This window comes from Corylus avellana, chromosome ca2 (genome assembly GCF_901000735.1).
Source record: "Corylus avellana chromosome ca2, CavTom2PMs-1.0".
NCBI lineage: Eukaryota > Viridiplantae > Streptophyta > Magnoliopsida > Fagales > Betulaceae > Corylus > Corylus avellana.
Window position 1 is genome coordinate 49027848 of NC_081542.1, and position 18932 is coordinate 49046779.

An 18932-nucleotide genomic window follows, 5' to 3' on the forward strand; every position below is an offset into this window, starting at 1 on the left:
TATTTATCGATACATATAATAACTTTTATATTAATTATTTTCATTATCTCTTATCTATATATATATATTTTTTTTTTGACATGTCAACATAAGAAAAAAAGAAAAATTTGAATTAATGACCTTAACTTCATAAGACATAGTCCCTCACCTATCAATAAGCTTCCATCTTCATAATATTTTTCTTGATAAAAAATTTAATACCCCTAACTTTTCTCTTTCCATTAACATTTTTATTTTCAATCCAATACTAAGGAAATGAATACAGGAGATATAAGGAAAAAGATAAATAAAAAAAAAATCAAGGTACAAAGATCCCAACAATCCTCAATTCCCCTTAAAGATGCATTTCAACATGCAACTCTCAAAAATACTAGACAAAAACAATACACATCAGAACCCGAAACATAGAACAATTGATCTGCACAAGTTTGCTACATAGCATATAATAATAATAATAATAATAATAATAATAATAATAATAATAATAATAAACTATTTCAACTCTTTTCCTTATAGTACCACACAAGTAAGAACATTTTTAGTCATAAGGGTTTCTGAAATTCTTCAATAGTTCTGGGATTTCATATCCAAGCATATCATCTACCGCTTGAATCATTTTAGGCTTCAATTTCTCAAATTTGTCGATGCTATAACCATTCAACACCTCCCTGAAGTGCTCGACATTTGGAAAGTCGCCCGCGGGAAGATGGAACTCCCTCTGGACCTATTTTGCACAACCCAAAATCATATCTTTGCATGCACAAGAGAGACATAACAAGAGAGAAATTAAGAGAGAGAAAGAGAGAGACCTTTCCAAATTCATTTTCCAGATTATCAGTAAGTCGTTGTTGGGTCTTAGCTTTGCCCATCATGGCAGGCATCTCCTTCTTGAGATGACTGATTATATAGGCATGAATCTTAGCAGCTCTAGCACGTTTTACAAATTCATTGATCTACAATATGGGCAATCAGACTAAGTTAATTAGCATGTAAATCTAACAAATGGGATTAAAGAAAAAAAAGGATTAGTGATAGCATACTCGACGGTCACAAGCCTTCTTTGGAATATCAATCAAATCTGCAAGGAGATCATCTTGTTCTTTCTCAAAAAGATCCCGCCCTATTGGGCCCACAGCTGCCTCATCAACTGGCTTGTCATTGAATGAGCTGCAAAGCAAGAAAGAAAGACTTCAACTCCAGAATATTGAAGTGAAGGTTCTAGAAACATACATACAAAAAAGAAATAACCTACCCAATATAAACACGCACAACCTCTGGAGTATTTAAAACTTTTCCAAGTGACCACATCAATGCCCCATAAACTCTCATCAGCTTAAATCATATGACATCAACATACAAGCAAGTCAGATTGAACTTATCAAATGATGCCAACAAAAAGACTAGACAGCAAATGACAAAATGAAAGAGCACATATCTTACTTGTTGGGTATCAACTTGGTCAGCTTTATTTAGAACAACACGGATCTTGTCATCGTTACCGCGTAGAGATGAAATGACACGTTTGAACTCATCACTGATATCAAGTTTATGGGGATCAAATAAAAGAAGAATAAGATCACATTTTGCTGCAAACCATGATATAACACCAGTGAAATCATAACTCCTTTGTGTTCGTTGCTTTTCTCCAGATAGAACTCCAGGAGTGTCTACAAGTGTAATTTGATCTAACAACTATAAGCACAAGGGGAAAAGATTAGCTTCTTTAAGTGATGAGGATAATATTTATAATAAATATATTTGGATAAATGTTAATTAAATAACAATCATCGAGAAATACTTGTCAATTTATTACTCACAGGATGAGGCATTTGAGAACACTCAAATTTTGATAAGAATGCTCCTCCAAAAGTTGTCAACCCACCAAATGGCATCTCTGCATTAACAGCTATAGTGTTCCCAGGAATACTCCTCTCATCAGGTCCGGACTAGATTCAAGAAGATAATATGGTATTCAGTATTTGCAGAAAAAATAAATAAATAAATAAAAAAGAAAAAAATTTCTTGACCTGAAAAATCTACACAGAAGGCTAAACTCATTTGTTTAGACACAATCTCTTGTGACAGTATGGGCGGGGAAAAAAACACAATTCTAAGGTATGCAAAAAAAGAAAGCAAAAAAGAAAAAAGATAATTTGGAAAAATGAACATGTATTTAGATCTGCATTCAATGTTTCATCCAGGAAACAAAAAAGAGGAAAGGAGACAATCTTTGTCCGTGTTCACTTAGAAGTGATAAATCTAAAACAGTGAAATATTGGTGTAGCAGTGATTGAATTTACATCCAAAATAAGTCTACAAAATATACATGTAGATAACAACTATAGAAGCATAAATAACACACATATTACAGAAAACAGCAATGGTAGTTCCCATCATGAAAAAGAAAAAAAAAATTTCTACAGTTCATATAACCTTAATTAGCCTCGATAATAACATGGGGAGATGAGGATGACTTATTATACCATAACAACAACAAATCTGTCAGTGGTAGGCTCTGGTCCAATGTGAGCTCCTGTTCAAAGAGAAGATTATAGTGAATCCGAGGCATTTATCGTTATGATGAAGTCATATTAACAAACTAAAAGTGACAAACAGCAACAAATGAACTAAACTAACCTGGGTAGTTGCATCTTAGCAAATGTTTTATAAATGTTGTCTTTCCTGTTGAATATTGACCCAAAAGCATGACCATGGGCTTAGCATCAAAATCACTGTGAGTCTGAAAAAGAACAAATAAAAAATCAATCCTCAACGTTACAAAAGCTTCCAAACCTAGAGTCGAAAACAAGCTAGAAAGAGAAGTATACCTCCATTTGCCAAACCACAATCTCTAGTTTAAATAACAATAAACCAAACAATGATATCTAGTGTTGTATAAATTGAAGAATATGTCAAGTCTACTCACCATCAAGGGAGAAACAAAATCATTAAAACGATATGCGACTTCCAATGGCTTTAGCTTTTCAATGTACAATCTGTTCAACCCATCAATGATTGATGTAACTGCATTGGGAGGAAGCTGAGCAAGAGAGAATGAGGGATGCAACACATCAGGCAACAAACCCAAAAAAGATATCCTCGTAAAAACAAGTCTACCTTGTATGCTACAAGAATATAATGGCAAAAAAATTTAAATATAAAGAAATCTTAATCTTCTGAGAAAAAAAAAGATAAAATAATGAATAAAAAAAATCAACCATCAGAAGTATGGATCATTAACTTCCTACGAATTATTTGGCTTATAAATAATAACAAACAAGGTTGCCATTAAGTGGTAAACTCATCAATACTAAAGGGTAAATATATTTCATACTAAGCTCATGTTTGCATTAGAAAAGAATCATCCTCGCCAATACTAAAAAGTAAAGCAACAAAATGCTCTAGAATCTGTTTGATCGCTTCCTGTTCAGATTTTGTCTACGCACTACAAGCAAATTGCCAAATAGCCTTGCAAATCTCTTAATTAGTTCATACTTTGATTGATAAGAAGTCAAAAGAAAAAGAAGACCATTCAGCCATATGGAACAGAGGGAAAGTAAACGGATCTGGTTAATCAATTCATAATAAATTACTAATAACGAAAGAAAAACACTAACAAATGTAAAAGGGAGCTTGTCAATTCTCAAGCAATTGTTATTAATTTGAGTTGGTAAATATTGTATGCATCATTTAAGTAGAAATCTCAAACTCTTCACCAGAAAAAATCTTTCAGTTGCTCATGGGACCAATAGGTATATATATATATATATATATAGAGAGAGAGAGAGAGAGAGAGTTAATAAAGTACCAAAAAAACTCTTCACAGACCTTTCGAATACATACATAGGCATAAGGAAAACTCATAAAAGATAATACAAAGGTCATTGAATAAGAAATTAAGCTCAATTTCTATAAAGAATATACCAAATTTTGACAGATACAGATTTAAAAAAGCATGAAAGATAACACAAAAAAAAAAAAAATATGAAACATTTCAATTAAGATACCAAAAAAGTCTCTCAATGACAAATGGAAAAATGCAGATCCTACCTTCTTTGCTGATTTTGAACCAAACCATTGAGTTGATGGTGGTTGGGGCTGAACGTTTCCTATAACACATCAGTAAAACTAACATAGTGAAAGACTGGTTAAACTATGTCACTCATAACAATGACAAATTAGAAAATTCACGAACCATTTACTTCAGGGTGGCCATTTATCGTCAAAGCCTTAGTTTTCTGAAAAAAAGAAGAAAGAAACAAGAAAAGGAATCAATGGATTAATGATTTCAACCATAAAAGTACACCAAGGAGGACAAGGAAGACTCTTACAGCTATTAAATTATCCAAACCTTCCATCAATGGAGGTTTGATATTCTCGATGTCAGCTGTAATAAAAGATAGGAAATGCATCAACTTAACTTGAACAAATAAAATACAAGAAAAGCAATGTTTTTATAAAATATGGAGCATAATATTTAAACTAGTCTAGAGGAACGGCTCATAAGGAACAATCCAAAGATCAAGCTTGGCGTCTCAATTCTTTGATGCTAATTCAGCAATACTGAATGGACTATGACATGCGTATTCTTAAAGCTACATTTAAATGATACAAGAGAGGGATGTTTTCTAAACTCCTTACAATATTTGTTACTAAATGTTTTGCCTACATAGGGTTGTGATGCACAAGAAGGATGCCCATTAATTGTCAGAGATGGGCTTAATCAATTCTTGAAGTTTTAAGGACAGCTTTATCTCCCATTTCATGTTAAAAAGAAGGTTCAATGTGCATTGTTAGCTTGAAATCTAATGTATAATCCCAAAACTAAACTTTACCTCATCTTTTAATATCTAAATTAACTTTAATCATTTACAAGGACAGTGATGCCCTCAAATTACAATCATGCTTAGAAGTACCATTAAAGGTCCTGTACCTTGGCACCTTCCATATATAATTTTACTAAAATATATGATAATGTGAGGTTTATGATGCCAGGAGTAACCCATCAGGTCCATAAGCATGAATTCTTCATTTACTAAAGTTAATGCAAGGAGTAGCCAATCTTAAAAATTGATAATGAATTTGTTAAGGTCATGAGTAAAAACTCCAGAGCATATGCGCTCAAGCATGTTGCTCTCTACTACACATATGAGAAAGAGCAAAGCTAGTGAAACATATTCTTCTACTTGCCTGCAGTTTTAATGATATCTGGGGTTAATTCGTGTCCTGCTTGTGCCAGGGATGCCAGCTGTACATTAAAACAATTAGTCAAAAGTAAAAGGTTTTATTATAAAATCCCCGAAACAATAGTTCAATGTACAACCTGCATCGCAGTGATGAACTCAGTAAAGCCCAGAAACCCTTGTCGCTTTGAATCTGCAATTGCCCACACCTTTGGAAACAAATAAGAAATAAATATGTGAGTTTCGAACAATCATATCACTAATAGTTGTTGAAGTCAAGTAAAAAGGATATGGTTAGTCAGAATACTTGAAAATTCTAGAAATTTTGCATAAATTGATCATGATAGGAGTAGGATTAATATCCTTGGTAGAGTTCTCCAAAATTTTTGACTAAATAATTTAAATTTTTCCAACTCGGATCCTCTAGAGTGGTAAATACGAAGGTAGCAAAATATAAAGTAGTTAAATAAAAATAATGATTCGAATTTTAAAAACTCCACCATAAATTTAGCAGAAAAAATCTAGAGGATCTTCATCCATAGAAGTAGCATAACAAATCAGAAAATGGAAGGCCAAATAGAAACAGAATCGGTTTCTAATAATATATCTAATTGGACCAAATCAAGGAAAAAATCATCTTTTATTCTTTATCCTTCTTCAATTCAAAACTCAATAGGTGCAACCAACGGCAAGCTAAAGCACGTAGTAGTAGTATCGATCTATGCAAACCCCATTCTTCATCCTAAGAAGCCTGACTACTTACAATAAATTCACTAAAACGCTTGGCGAAACACAATCTACTTGAAAAAATCACATAAAAACATCAACAAGGAAATTTCTGATAATACAACACACAATCAGCGCTCAACTGAATCACACCACACAGAATCTAACTAGACTCTGCAGGTAATGGTAAATCTTATCCGACTTTCTATGTGTCAGTAAAAATACTAAAATACGAATAAAATCAAATCAAATCTACAAACCTAGATATAGATAAATTACTTGAAAAAAAATATCGACAAGCATAATCTACTTGAAAAAAATCAACAAGCAACCATCGCTCAACTGAATCACACCACACAGAATCTAAACTCCGCAGGTAACCGGTAAATGTTATGAGACTTTCTATATGTCAGTAAAAACACTAAAATACGAATCGAATCAAATCAAATCTACCTGCTTGAGTTCTGATCGAGATAGCTTCGACATGGCGAAAAACTTCGTGGCGTCATTTCCAGTAATACGGCCATCTCCATCTAAAGGAAAGAATATTAGCATATGATTTTTGAGATTTGATTCAACGAAATGAGTTTGATAATGATTAAAGCAGAGTGAAAGGAAAAGGTACCTGAATCGGCCAAGTTGAACCATTCCTGGTAGATCTTCTGGTCGTCTTTGGAGCACGAAGCAATCGGACCCGATCCTATCTCCATTTGCGAGAACCAAGAGAAGCGAAAAACCACTCGCTTGGAAGATTTGAAATTTTGAAAAGAGAGAACCTGGTTTTTATCAGTTTTTATGACAGTTTTGGCGCTTGGGGGATTTCATTTTGAGGTGTCGTTGTTAGGTTGTGGTGGAGGGACGTCGTCGTTTCATGAGCCGATTGCGATTGAGCTCGGCTCCTGTGCGGGGTCAAATCAGATTGCTTTGTATGAACTTTTGACGCGAGATAATCATGGCCGTAGAGACTGGGACTTGGGGTGGACCCCTTGGCAGTGGGGTATTTTTCTGTCGGTTTATTTTCGAAATTTTAAATTTAAGCGCCATTAGCAGGGTCCTTAACCAACGATAATAAATAAATGGGTAAAGTTCACTTAACTCCTTCAAACTACCACTCCAATGATAATTTATCCTCAAGCTATCAATTGCGACAATTTACTCTCTAAACTACTAAAACAATGACAATGTACCTCCAATTTAAAAAAAATGATGAAATTACTCTTACTAAAATAAAAACAAAAATACTAAAAATTAATTTTTTTTCAAAATTTTAAGGGTATTTTTGTCTTATTGAAAATTTTATAGGGGTAATTTTGTCATTTTGCTAGCATTGGGGGTACATTGTCATTGTTTTGATAGTTTGAGAGGTAAATTATTGTAATTGATAATTTGGAGGGTAGATTGTCATTGGGTTGTAGTTTGAAGGGGTTAAAGTAGATTTTACCCTAAATAAATAAACTGATTGGACAAATTATGTATGCTTTTGATAATATGTGAATTATGTGTTTTTTAATAGTATTGAAAGAGTTTGAAAAAATTATATTAAAAAATATGTGTTTCTCATGTATTATTAAAAATTGGATAGAGTTTTTCTCTAAAACTTTAAACTAAGTTCGAAAAACTTTCTCAAATTTAGTCTATGAAATTACTACGGGTCTCTAAACATGTATTTTTTACGTACTTTTCTTTCAACACATTAAAAGAAGAACAAAATGTGCTTTTTATTTTTAAACGCTAATAGAAGAAGCCACAATTAACTTCAAAATTGTCCATCTAAAAAATCTTCTTCTCCAGAAACATGTGTGCAGTGGCGGAGCCAGCCACTTGAGGCTTTGGGGGTGCCATGAGCTTTTAAATTTTCCTAAGTTCCACACAGCACCCCCAAAAAAAAGCAAAAGCAAAGCAAAGCAAAAGCAAAAAAAAAAAAAAAGTTATCTCCTACTTATGCAAGTTACCACTCAGCATCCTCAAAAAATTTTTAGCGACACTCTTAATATCAATTGTCTAGCTCCGCCACTGCATGTGTGAAGCAATTGTCTAAGGATATATGGCAATTTTAAAGCAATCGAAAATTTTGTTTCTCACATGTTAACGTACACAATTTGAATGAAAACTATGTAAAAAAAAAAAAAAAATGACAGATTGTTGCATTTTATCGTCTATTCTGGTCAAACTTGGCTGTGAGTTATTTGGTTCAAAAACTTGAAGAACAAATATGAAGAGGAGGAAGCTAGCTGTTGATCATGCCATCTTACATACTGAAAAACGTTTATGGATTGAATGATGAAAGGAAAACGATATTTCCAAATTAAATATCCTGTAGTTTCTTTCACAAAGCACATTGAAAGTCTCTCTTTCTCTCCCACTCACACAGCAGGGGTGTGATAGATTTGGCGAGAAAGAAATCAAAATTTGCATGGAGAAATAATAAAATAATTGATTGATTTAATTATGTGATATAAAGTACAAAGCAGTTTTAAATTTTTTGCGAGAAAAAATGATGAAAATTGTTTCTTAATGTGAACAAATGAAGTTGACTTTTTTTTTTTTTGGAGAGAGAAATGATTGAGAAAAATGGTTTACACTTTTGAGGAAATAAACAAAAGATGATAATATATTTTTTTTAAGCATTTTAATGATTCCTTAATTCTCTTCTCCCGGCCCATATTTTTTAATTTAATGAATCACCTATGGTGGATTTAAAGCGTGTTTGAGATTGCGTTTAAAGGGTTTAAAAGTGATTTTAATACTCAAAAAGTCCGTTTGAAGAAAAAAGTATTCGTTTGGTAAAAAAATTAAAAGCACTTTTAAGGGTCCAAAAAGCCTAAAAATGGCCAAAGTGCAATTTTGACAAAAGTTTAAAAATGAAACTTTTGCCCAAAAGCTATTTTTAACTTAAAAGTTCTACTTTTCAAACGCAATCCCAAACAGACTTTTAGTGAAATACGTACCCAAATGGATGAAAACAACAAATGAAATATATAAATGGCGATGATTTATTTATTTATTTTTAAATTAACCTTTAGAGTAGCGAAGAGTTATTATTCCGCAACTCTTATTCAAATATTAAGCTAGGCCTAGGCCCTTAATATTTTGGTCATGACATTGTTATATATAGTCAACCATGCAAGACAAATACCAATTTGGCAAACAGCCTAAGGTTCTTTAATTAATACTCATAAGAAATACCAAGAAAACAATTACATAAGAACTTTTTAATACAAGATAAATTAATACTTTGAGAAAAATAACGAGCCGTACAAACTCGCTGTTCACCCTTTTTTTTTTTTTTTAAGGAAAATAAAACAAAAACAGAAAACAAAACACGAGAAATGGACAACATTATAGAAATATGTCTACTTAAATTAATAGAATTTGCCCCTATAACAAAATTGTACGCAGACTGCAATGGGCTCGGCTCATGCCAGGAAGCTTAATTTGCATTTGCTTTCACTTGCTCGTCTACCAAGTGAAAGCAAAGGCAGAGCCATGTAAATCACTGATCACTTTCACTTGAAAACAGACAGCAACACATCTGCATAATATCATATATAATTAGGTTATAATGAATATATAGTGATGAAATGTAAAAACGAGACTCAAAGAAAGAAAGCATATACAAAAGATAAATGCAGTGTATGCATGTATATGACATTTTTATCTCATAACACATTAGCAATATTATAAGATCATAATTATATGATAAAAATGTAATTTAATTTATACAAAATCATGGATTAAGGACGGTGTAAACTAAATTCTAGCTATGATTGGTGAAATTTGTATGAGCGATAACAGTAATTAATTACTTGCATTTATATACCTTTGATCTAGAGGAAGATCGTCCATGGCCATGGGCATTCGAATAATAGCTTGATTGTGTTGGCTCAGATGCGAACTGGGTAGCCGCAATCTGTTTTTCCTCTTTCACTTTGTTGAATATGACAGTAAATCCTTCTCCTGATTTAGGGTCCGATTCATCCCAAGCCCCAAATTTGGGTACCGATGCTACTTTATGATGCTGTTCATCACACACACACACACATACATATATATATATAGGATTAATCACAAATCAGTTTCATTTAGCAAATATATATATATATTGAGGTCTCTACTTCTGTTAAACAATTTATGTAGGGTTTTGAAATAGAAGACTTACAGCTGTCATGTGATCATTAGAGGAGTAGCTTCCAGCTGTTCTCTCTCTACTAGTACTATGTCGGGTCCTTGACGTGGAGAAGCTATTACTTCCACGATCAGACGAAGTGTTCTTCTTCTTCTTCATGTCAGAGCTCACACGTCGATGACCAGGATGCATGAGTGAATAATCAGAGCCGCTTCTTTCGCTGCCAGATTCTGATGTGATTCTCCTGTGGCTCCCACTTTTTTGTTGATTCGAACTAGTAATACTATTGTTCCTGGGATGAGCAGGAGGCCTTGAATGCCCCCCCTTATTCTGCTGTTTTTCTGAAGAAGAAATTGAGTTGTTGGAGTTGACATTAACTGCCAACCCTTCTCTCATGCACATGAAGGCCTCTGGATTCTCCTCTGGATCGTTTGGGTTCATCATCTTCACCCCTCCCTTATCTTTCCGTGCATTTTCAAAGCAGATTGTGTAAGGTATGTTATCATTGTCGTCCCAGTTGCCAAATTTTGGGACATGTGAGTTTTGCTGCAGCCATATATATATAGTCATTTCATTAACAAGATCAGCTGTGCATATATATAACATGTGAAGGAAAATAGAAAACTAGATAGATCAAGCTATTAACATAAAGAAAACTAGCTAGCTACCAATCTAATCCAAATACTCCAAAAATCAATGGCCAATGATAAAGAACATTCATGAGACCAGAAGTGATCATACTCACCGCCATTAATCAGGTTAATATTCTTGCACTAGTTTTGATTTTTGGAACAATGATCCTTGAAGAACACGTACGATCGATCGAGGAGCAAGGATTGTTGTTCTGTTGGGAATCCCAAGCAAATCACAAGAAAGCCGGGCTTCTTGACTCAATAAGTCGATGGCCACATTGTTTCCAACGCCAGTAAAAACCGTCTCAAAACCCAGCAGTATAGCGTTTGTCTTTTAGTTTAAAATTTTATACCAAATTCTACGGTGAATGGCATTTTGTCATCTTGTCTAAATCATTCTCTTTCTTGTCAGTATCCCCCACTAGAAAATTTTCTTCCAAGCGCGTAATTGACAGCATTACATGAACTGTATATGTTTAAGCGCGTCTTATTCATTGGAATCCCAAATATTCCATATTTAATTGAGTATGTACTCGGATTTCTCATAAAACACGAAAGTCAAAATGTTTATTCCAATTCTATTAGCAAGGGAAACCATTCCTTGTCTAGGGGCGAAGGAATAAGATCCAGTGCAATATCAAGACAGTTTAGGGTGTAGGTATAGTAGAGTCCATCGATCTATCTAGACCGGTGGCTGGGGTTCACATTTTATTTTTCTTTATTATTATTTTTTTTAGATTATCTAAATTTTAGTGAAATTCAAATAACCTAATGGTAGTGAACTTCATTTTCAGCACATAAAAAGAGAGAAGAAATGAGTAACTTGCACCGCGTTGCAAGCCATATATATGAGTGGCTGGAGTGATTCAACTTTCAACCACCCATAATCTAACTAATGAAAGTGGTCAAGTCACCTCTAACCATGTCATTAAAGGTGACTAAACCACTCATTGTGAACAAAGGGAGAGATGGTTCGGCCACCTCACCAACCCTGTGGCTTGGACGAGGTGCAAATCGTCTCTTCATTCTCTTTTTTGTATCATCACAATTTATTTAAATGAATGGGCAAGATTATGATAATTGCACGAGTGCGATACACTACTATTGCATGTGATCCCAATATGAGAATTCCTATTATATTGCAAAAATTCACAACCTAGACCATTAGAAAATAAAAAGACCCAATTCGTCCCCATTTGACTTTGAAAGTCCTAGCATGTAAGATGGGCCCATCTTCTTCTGGTCCTAGTCTTAGGTGCTAATGTGGAAAATGTAGTTGGATGAAGGGTCGGCAAAATGGGTTGGCAGGTTGGGTTTGGATCGATATGCAAATTCTATAAGGGTAAATTTGAACATAACCCGTTTAGGTAAATGGGTCAGAACCCTTAAACTCGAGAATGATCCACGAGTGACATTACACACGCCCGATTGACCCGTTTAAAAAGTCTCATAAGTAGGTCGACCCGTTTTTAGACCCATGCAACATATTTAACCTGTTTGACCTAACCCAACATGACCCATTTGACATGTTTGGTCAGTTTCAACGTGTATTTATTATATAAAAAATATATGTAATTTTATAAACATGTCAAGTAGATCAACCCATGGGCCAAGCAGGTAAGCCCGTTTATGACATAAACCGGTTTATATCAAATTTTGACCCTATAATAATTTTGTACCGGGTTCATATTGAGTTTGTGAACTGTGTCAAAATTGCCGGTCCTAATTGAATGTAATGAATCTTACTAATTCTTTTCAATTCCTATGTAAAAGCATGCATTTGGGTTTGTTATTATTATTATTTTAATTTCTAAAAGCCTCAAGGTTCGCAACAAAAGTCATTCTCCGTTCAAAAAATTACAAAAAAAAAGAAAAAGAAAAAAAAGGAAGTCATTTATATAAGGAGTTAAACTTTGGTCAGGAGGCTCTTTAAAATCCTTGTTTTACAGCATCCAATCCCTAACTGAGTCACTGGCACATAAGCAAAAACTCAAAAAATGCACAAAAATAAAATGTACCAATCCACATTAGATTTGAGCTCATTTTGAGCTCAAAAGAAAGAGAGGTTTAGAGAACCTCGTGGCTGAGTGGCCAGACCCAGCCACGGCTGGGTCACGAACGGCTAAGGTGAAAGGTTAACTATTTAGGGATTTTATCACCCTAAGGGCTGGAACCGGTGGCTCACAGCACCGGAGAAGATGACTCACGGTACCGGTGAAAGGTTAATTTTTTTTTTAAAAAAAATAATTAACTAGGTGCCACGTCATCACTGATGACGTAGCCACTTATGCCAAATATCAGTTTCTAATTGGTTTACGTGGAGTTTCGTTAGGTCAACTAACGGTCAATGGACAGAAAGATCAATTTTGTCTTTTACCAAAACCACAAGGACTTCCTATAATACAAAATAAACCCTAAGGAAGAAAAAAATAAAAAAGTAAAACCCTAAGGAGATTTTAGGTAACCTTTAATTAACTAATATGTTTTCAATGGTTGCACGTGCGGAATGCAATGATGCTCTCATGCATGGGATCAGATATATTATATACGACGTCAGTGAAATAAACTTGGGAAAGAAGGAGCAATTTAATTTTCGAAATGTATCGTGTTGAAAAAAATATGGAGCTGGAGTACTAGTACTGTTTTGGCTGTCTTAGCTTACATATTTATGAAAAATAGTAATCTAAATTAATAAAATAATTCCTAGTTTCTTTGCAATGATTTCGACATATTTGGCGGCCTGATCGATATTGTTCTTTCTACTCCATCTTTTGGATGCATGCACCTCCGTATATTATTATTATTATTTTTTTTTTCTTTTTCTAATTGAATAAGGAAATGGTTACCAGGAAGGATCCTTTTCACTCCTGATTCAAAAGGAAGAAGGACAGGACGATTCTAAAAACGAAAAAGGGGTGGGCTCTCCAACAATAGACCAAAAACAAACTAAAGACAAAAACAACAGAGAAATCCCAATAACAGTTGGGAATAAGTCAAATAAATGACTCGGCCCATCAAGTAAACCGAAACAGCCAAAATAGGCTGTAATAAACGGCAAAATTCCGTAAATGGAACAACACCCTAAAGGGTAGCCGACACAACCATCAGTGGTCAGAAAAGAACAACACAGCCGACCTTCAGTGGTCGGAAAGGAGAGGAAAATCTCTGTAAAAAATACAAAAAAAAGACCAGATCAAGGATCTAAACCAGAAAATGAACACAGTGACCAACAAATGCCACACAAGGCAGAGCATAAAATTAAAAAGCAAGTAAAAATCTCCAAATCCAGAAATCAGCAACAACAGCAGCGGAGATGGCGGAATCGCGGAGGCTCGAGGTGGCCGGAAGGTTGAGCGAAAGGCAGCAGCGGGTAGAGATGATGCCGAAGACAAAGATGGAGAAGCAGGGTTGACGGAGGATCACTGCATCTCCGTATATATATTAAAGTAAGAATGCAGGAGACGCAGTAGAAATCATGCATGTGCTAGATAATCCTACCATTACGTTACTACAACCAAGCAAATTAAGCCATGCAGTTTAAACCAGTGAATCACGGGAATTAACCACCTAATTAATTAATTACTTACCATTTACAAATATAAAAGTCATATTACTCCACCAATCATTCCATTCACGTGGATCATACGGTTGTTTATATATCGACGCATCTTTCTTTAATTTTTTAGTGCTTGTGAAACTCCGGTAAATTAAATCATTTGTCGGTGTTTAATTTTTTGGTGCATGTTTGTTAAAGACATTTTTTTGGATTAAATCATCAATTATCTCATTTCAATTAACATGCAATCATATTGTAGAGATTATATTGATTTCGATCGAACATTGTCTTTGTAATTTACCTTATATTTCAAGTGTTGGTACTTGGTATATAGTGTCATTCCAAAGGTACGGATGATACCTAACTATTAATATTAGAAAGCTATACTTGAGTTAGGCCCTCTTAAATTAAAGTCTCTCATGCGTACGTGGATCAATCACAAGGGTGAGTTCTATGACTTAGATGCACCATTACACTAGCTCCATTAAAATATACATATACAAATATAACACGTTTACTACCATGCAATACGGAGTTGTGCCTAAGAAATGAATCAAAATCAAGATATTTGCTTTTAGTAGCAAATATAAGGTGACTCATACAGTATAACAGATTACGATCGAATAATTTGTTTGTAAATCATCTCCCATTTTAATTAAGTATTTAATGTGTTGATAAATTGTCATTTCAAGGCTGATGATATTTGACTATTAGAAAGCTATATATATTTTAGCTATGTGTAGCTGTTTAAATCAACGTCTCTCATGCGTGGTCACACCCATGTGGATCAATCACAAGGGTGAGTTCCATGATCACCAGTGGCAGAGCTAGGATTTCAATTTACGAGGGGCAAGATTAAGAGTTCGTATATATGGATTTGTGGTATCAAAAATTGCCATTAAAAACAGTTTTAATACGTGTGATTTGAAAACACAATTTATCTCTTAAATGAAAAACACAATTAAATTTATCTCTTAAATGAAAAAAGAAAAGAAAATTAAAACAAATAAGTTGTCAGCTATCCAAAATCCTACGATGGCCATTTGTCCATGTGAAAAGTGTTATTTGCTTGTTGAAACACATGTGGACTTGGACGTAAAATAATTAAGTTACTTCCAAAGCCTCCAGCACCATTCACTAAGATGTCTCTCTCTGGAGATAACCTGCAGATTCACTTGAAGGGAAAATGAGGAAAAGCATGGATGAGCCAGCAAGATGTTGTTTTGCAGCTCTCTCAATTGTACATGCCAGGGAGAGAGATTCTAAAGGAAAAAGAGAGAAACAGAGGAAGATTAGAAGAGAGAAAAAGGACACGAGCTTTGTGGGTTTTTTTTTTTTTTTTTTTTCCTTTCTTTTTGTCTTACTGAGCGACAGCCAAACATAAGGGTGAGGCACTTCTTTTTCTGGGTAAGCAAGGTCTAAATGTATCCTTGGTTAAGGGTATTTTAGGTAGGTGAGAGGGGGCATATGCCCCCTCTCAACCCCGCTGGCCTTGGCTCCGCCGTTGTCCATGACTTAATTACATGCGTGCAACATAACCCTATATAGCTAGCTCCATTGAAATGTACTTATAAAACACAATTACTAGTTAATCAAAATCAAGATATTTGCTTTCACTGGCAGAGCTAGAATTTGAGTTTTCAATAGATAAACTCGAAAAAGAAAAAAATAATAATTAAAAATATTAAAAACACAAGGGCTTGTTCAACTTCATATTAAAACCTTAGAACGGAAGGTATCAATTAAACCTTTCTCCTCGATAAGAAATATTTTAACTCTGATTTAATAGTTGCCATAAAAATACTCGTGACACATAAGACTTGCATTAGAGTCAATGTGTTTAAATGTAATCCCCCAGGTTTTATAAGGTAATTCCATGTTGGAAAACATTGAAAACATTTTACACCGAATAACAAGCTTCAAAATCACATATAACCATAAAAAGATTTAAAGATAATTTTGGTATTAAAGATTAATTTCTATAGTAGATTTGTTTTTAACATAGAAGGGAATGAATTAACTTTCTTTCTTCTTTCTTTTTTAACCCTAGACGTGACGCGCTTATTAACTTCACTTTAATGATAATTATTAAGGGTACTTATGGCAGGGCTCTATAAATAGAGCTTGAACTTATACTCCAAAGCATGTTCATTTCATATTTGCAGAAAAGAAATTAACGATTAGTGCTCTTTATATAGTTCAAAAGAGAATTAATGGAGAAGAAAATGATGGGTTGTGTTGTATTGGCCTTTGGGTTGATGTTTTTGGCCTTAAATGCAAGTGGGAGACCTTCGAATGACATATCATGCACAGATGCTGTAATAGATTTGTTGCCGTGCCAGTCGTTTTTGGTGAGTTATGGCCCAGCGTTGCCCACTGATGCCTGCTGTCAAGGTGCACAGGCTGTGCTGAACCAGGCTACCACCATTGAAATACGCAAATCTCTATGCGAGTGTTTCAAAAAGGTTGGAAAAGATATGAATGTTAACCCTGAGAAAGCTAAACAACTTCCCTCTCTCTGCAAGATCGACACTCCCGTACCCATTGACATTGACCCCAATATGGACTGCAGCAAGTATATAATCTCTCTCTCTCTCTCTCTCTCTCTCTCAATTTGCAAGTGAAAATATGCATGTTTTTTATTCATTTAACTAATATGTTTTCCTTCGTTACACGTGCAGAATCCAATGATGCCCTCAAGAGAGATGTCAGTGAAATAAACTTGGGGAAGAAGGAGCAATTTAATTATCCAAATGTATCGTGTTGAAAAAAAACATGGAGCTGGACTGTTTTCGCTGTCTTAGCTTACACATTTATGAAAAATAGTAATCTAAATGAATAAAATAATTCCTAGTTTATTTGCAATGCTCTCAATATATTTGGCCTGATGTTGTTTACTCTACTCTTTTGAATGATCCCTCCAAATATAGAGTAAGAACACAGGAGATGGAGTAGAAATTAATCTGACACATGATAGCTGTGCCCCTTGGTCAAAATCATTTTTGGTTTCATCAGTTCAGATGAACGAGTAGTAGTGGATAGTCCTTCCATATATTACGTTACTACAACCAAGCAAAGACAGTTTAATTATTTAAACCAGTGAATTTTGGGACTTAATATATATATATATATATATATATATATATGCATTTTAAAGGCAAATTTTGTGTTAAATCACTAATTTTATCATTTCAATTAAATATTTTATGTGTTTATCTCACTTACTAAATAAGAGTTTGAATCCGCATAAAAGAGGGAGTGTCAAAATATTAATTAAAATTAATGACTAGATTCACCATTTTCAACAAACTTAATTAAGCTTTTGGAATAAATATATAGTGATATAGCATAGTATCATAGTATATAGAAATCATTAGTTTCAATATTCTCGTCTTTATAATTTCCTTTCAATTTCAATTAAATATGTCATATGTTAGTGAGGTGTTATTCCAATTAAGGAAGACAATATCATACCATTAGAGAGCTATATTTGCCCAAAGTTTACAAAATATTTATTTAATTGCTTTGTAATTGAATAAATATTTTGTAAACTTTCCATTTTCTTAGCATTTATTTATTTTGTACGTTTTTCCATTTCAATTTTGAACATTGAATAACACAGAGCAAAAGTTCTGAAGCAACCATAGCCGAAATTACAAGGTTACAAGCTTTTGCATAACACAAAGCTTTTGTTTTGTGTTATTTGAGCTTTATACTTGTTTATCAATAAATAAGATTGAACTGATTCATTTGTTTAAAAAAAATTGAACATTGAACACAATCTTAGCTAGTGTAGCATAATTCCTAGAGAAATAACAAAAATCATTCTTCATTTCATCTTTCACCTATCTCTATATAGTGAATAGGTGAATTCACTATTAAATTTGTTTGGGATCCATATGAATCAATAAATTCAATGGTAGATCTATTGAAGTTGTAAAAAAAAAAAAAGGATAGTTAAAAGAATGAGGTGTAACATGCATCTAATTCCTATATTTTAAAAGTTGAAATAAATTTTATATTTAGTCCAGGCATGGACATGTGTAACATAATTAAGATTGAATGTTGAAGCAATCTATGTCTCATGCAAACGATCCAATTGGCATTTAATTTATTGACGTCCAGAATTTTGGCTACCCAAATCCAATGCTCATCAAAGGCAAAAAAAGATATCTACCCACAGCGTTCAATAATGGAACGTTCAAGATTAATGGGTTTTATTTAATTAAGAATATTTTTAAAATTATTTGATTCATTTATTTATTGCATGCTATCAATTTTTTAAGCCTTATTTATTTCAAAATGTTAGAGATTAATGCTTTTTTTTTAAAAAAAAAAAAAAAAAAATTACTGAATTACCATAATTAGGGAGCCTTAATTAAATAATATTTACGGTAATTAGGACTTTAATTTATTTTTTATGAAAATTGTTTTATTAATATTCATTAATTGAGTGCCTTATTTACTAAATTGCAGGCATTTTTTAAATTACTTATTTACCATAATTATAATTAGAGTGCCTTAAACAGCATCCTACTCGATCCGCTTAAGGGTGGAGCTTGCCTTATAGAGGTACCCATGCAGTAGAACACCCTTAATTACAAGCAGATTCTCTCCATTTTTCTGTATCTAAGAAAAAGTCCATCTACAGTACTTCCAAAAGCTTAAAAAAGATGGAGCAGAAAATGATGAGTTTTATATATATATAT

General features: G+C 33.6%; 3 protein-coding genes across 3 annotated transcripts; 1 reads left to right on the forward strand and 2 right to left on the reverse strand.

The window, feature by feature from the left end:
- Positions 1 to 303: 303 nt before the first annotated feature.
- On the reverse strand, positions 304 to 6727 carry LOC132170365 (EH domain-containing protein 2-like). The gene is made up of 16 exons (XM_059581320.1): positions 6535 to 6727; positions 6363 to 6442; positions 5324 to 5392; positions 5191 to 5248; positions 4332 to 4387; positions 4196 to 4238; positions 4051 to 4109; positions 2927 to 3040; positions 2638 to 2740; positions 2484 to 2533; positions 1818 to 1946; positions 1441 to 1692; positions 1253 to 1332; positions 1041 to 1167; positions 810 to 953; positions 304 to 724 (listed from the first exon to the last, which is right to left on the reverse strand). The coding sequence occupies exons 1-16, from the start codon at positions 6617 to 6619 to the stop codon at positions 539 to 541; spliced, it is 1635 nt and encodes a 544-aa protein (XP_059437303.1). The 5' UTR covers positions 6620 to 6727; the 3' UTR covers positions 304 to 538.
- A 2598-nt stretch (positions 6728 to 9325) lies between these two features.
- Positions 9326 to 10966, reverse strand: LOC132170152 (RPM1-interacting protein 4-like). Its single transcript, XM_059581045.1, has 4 exons — positions 10781 to 10966; positions 10069 to 10581; positions 9730 to 9927; positions 9326 to 9441 (listed from the first exon to the last, which is right to left on the reverse strand). The coding sequence occupies exons 1-4, from the start codon at positions 10784 to 10786 to the stop codon at positions 9403 to 9405; spliced, it is 756 nt and encodes a 251-aa protein (XP_059437028.1). The 5' UTR covers positions 10787 to 10966; the 3' UTR covers positions 9326 to 9402.
- A 5450-nt stretch (positions 10967 to 16416) lies between these two features.
- LOC132170370 (non-specific lipid-transfer protein AP10-like) lies at positions 16417 to 16975 on the forward strand. The gene is made up of 2 exons (XM_059581326.1): positions 16417 to 16798; positions 16905 to 16975. The coding sequence occupies exons 1-2, from the start codon at positions 16437 to 16439 to the stop codon at positions 16912 to 16914; spliced, it is 372 nt and encodes a 123-aa protein (XP_059437309.1). The 5' UTR covers positions 16417 to 16436; the 3' UTR covers positions 16915 to 16975.
- The last annotated feature ends 1957 nt before the right edge of the window (positions 16976 to 18932 follow it).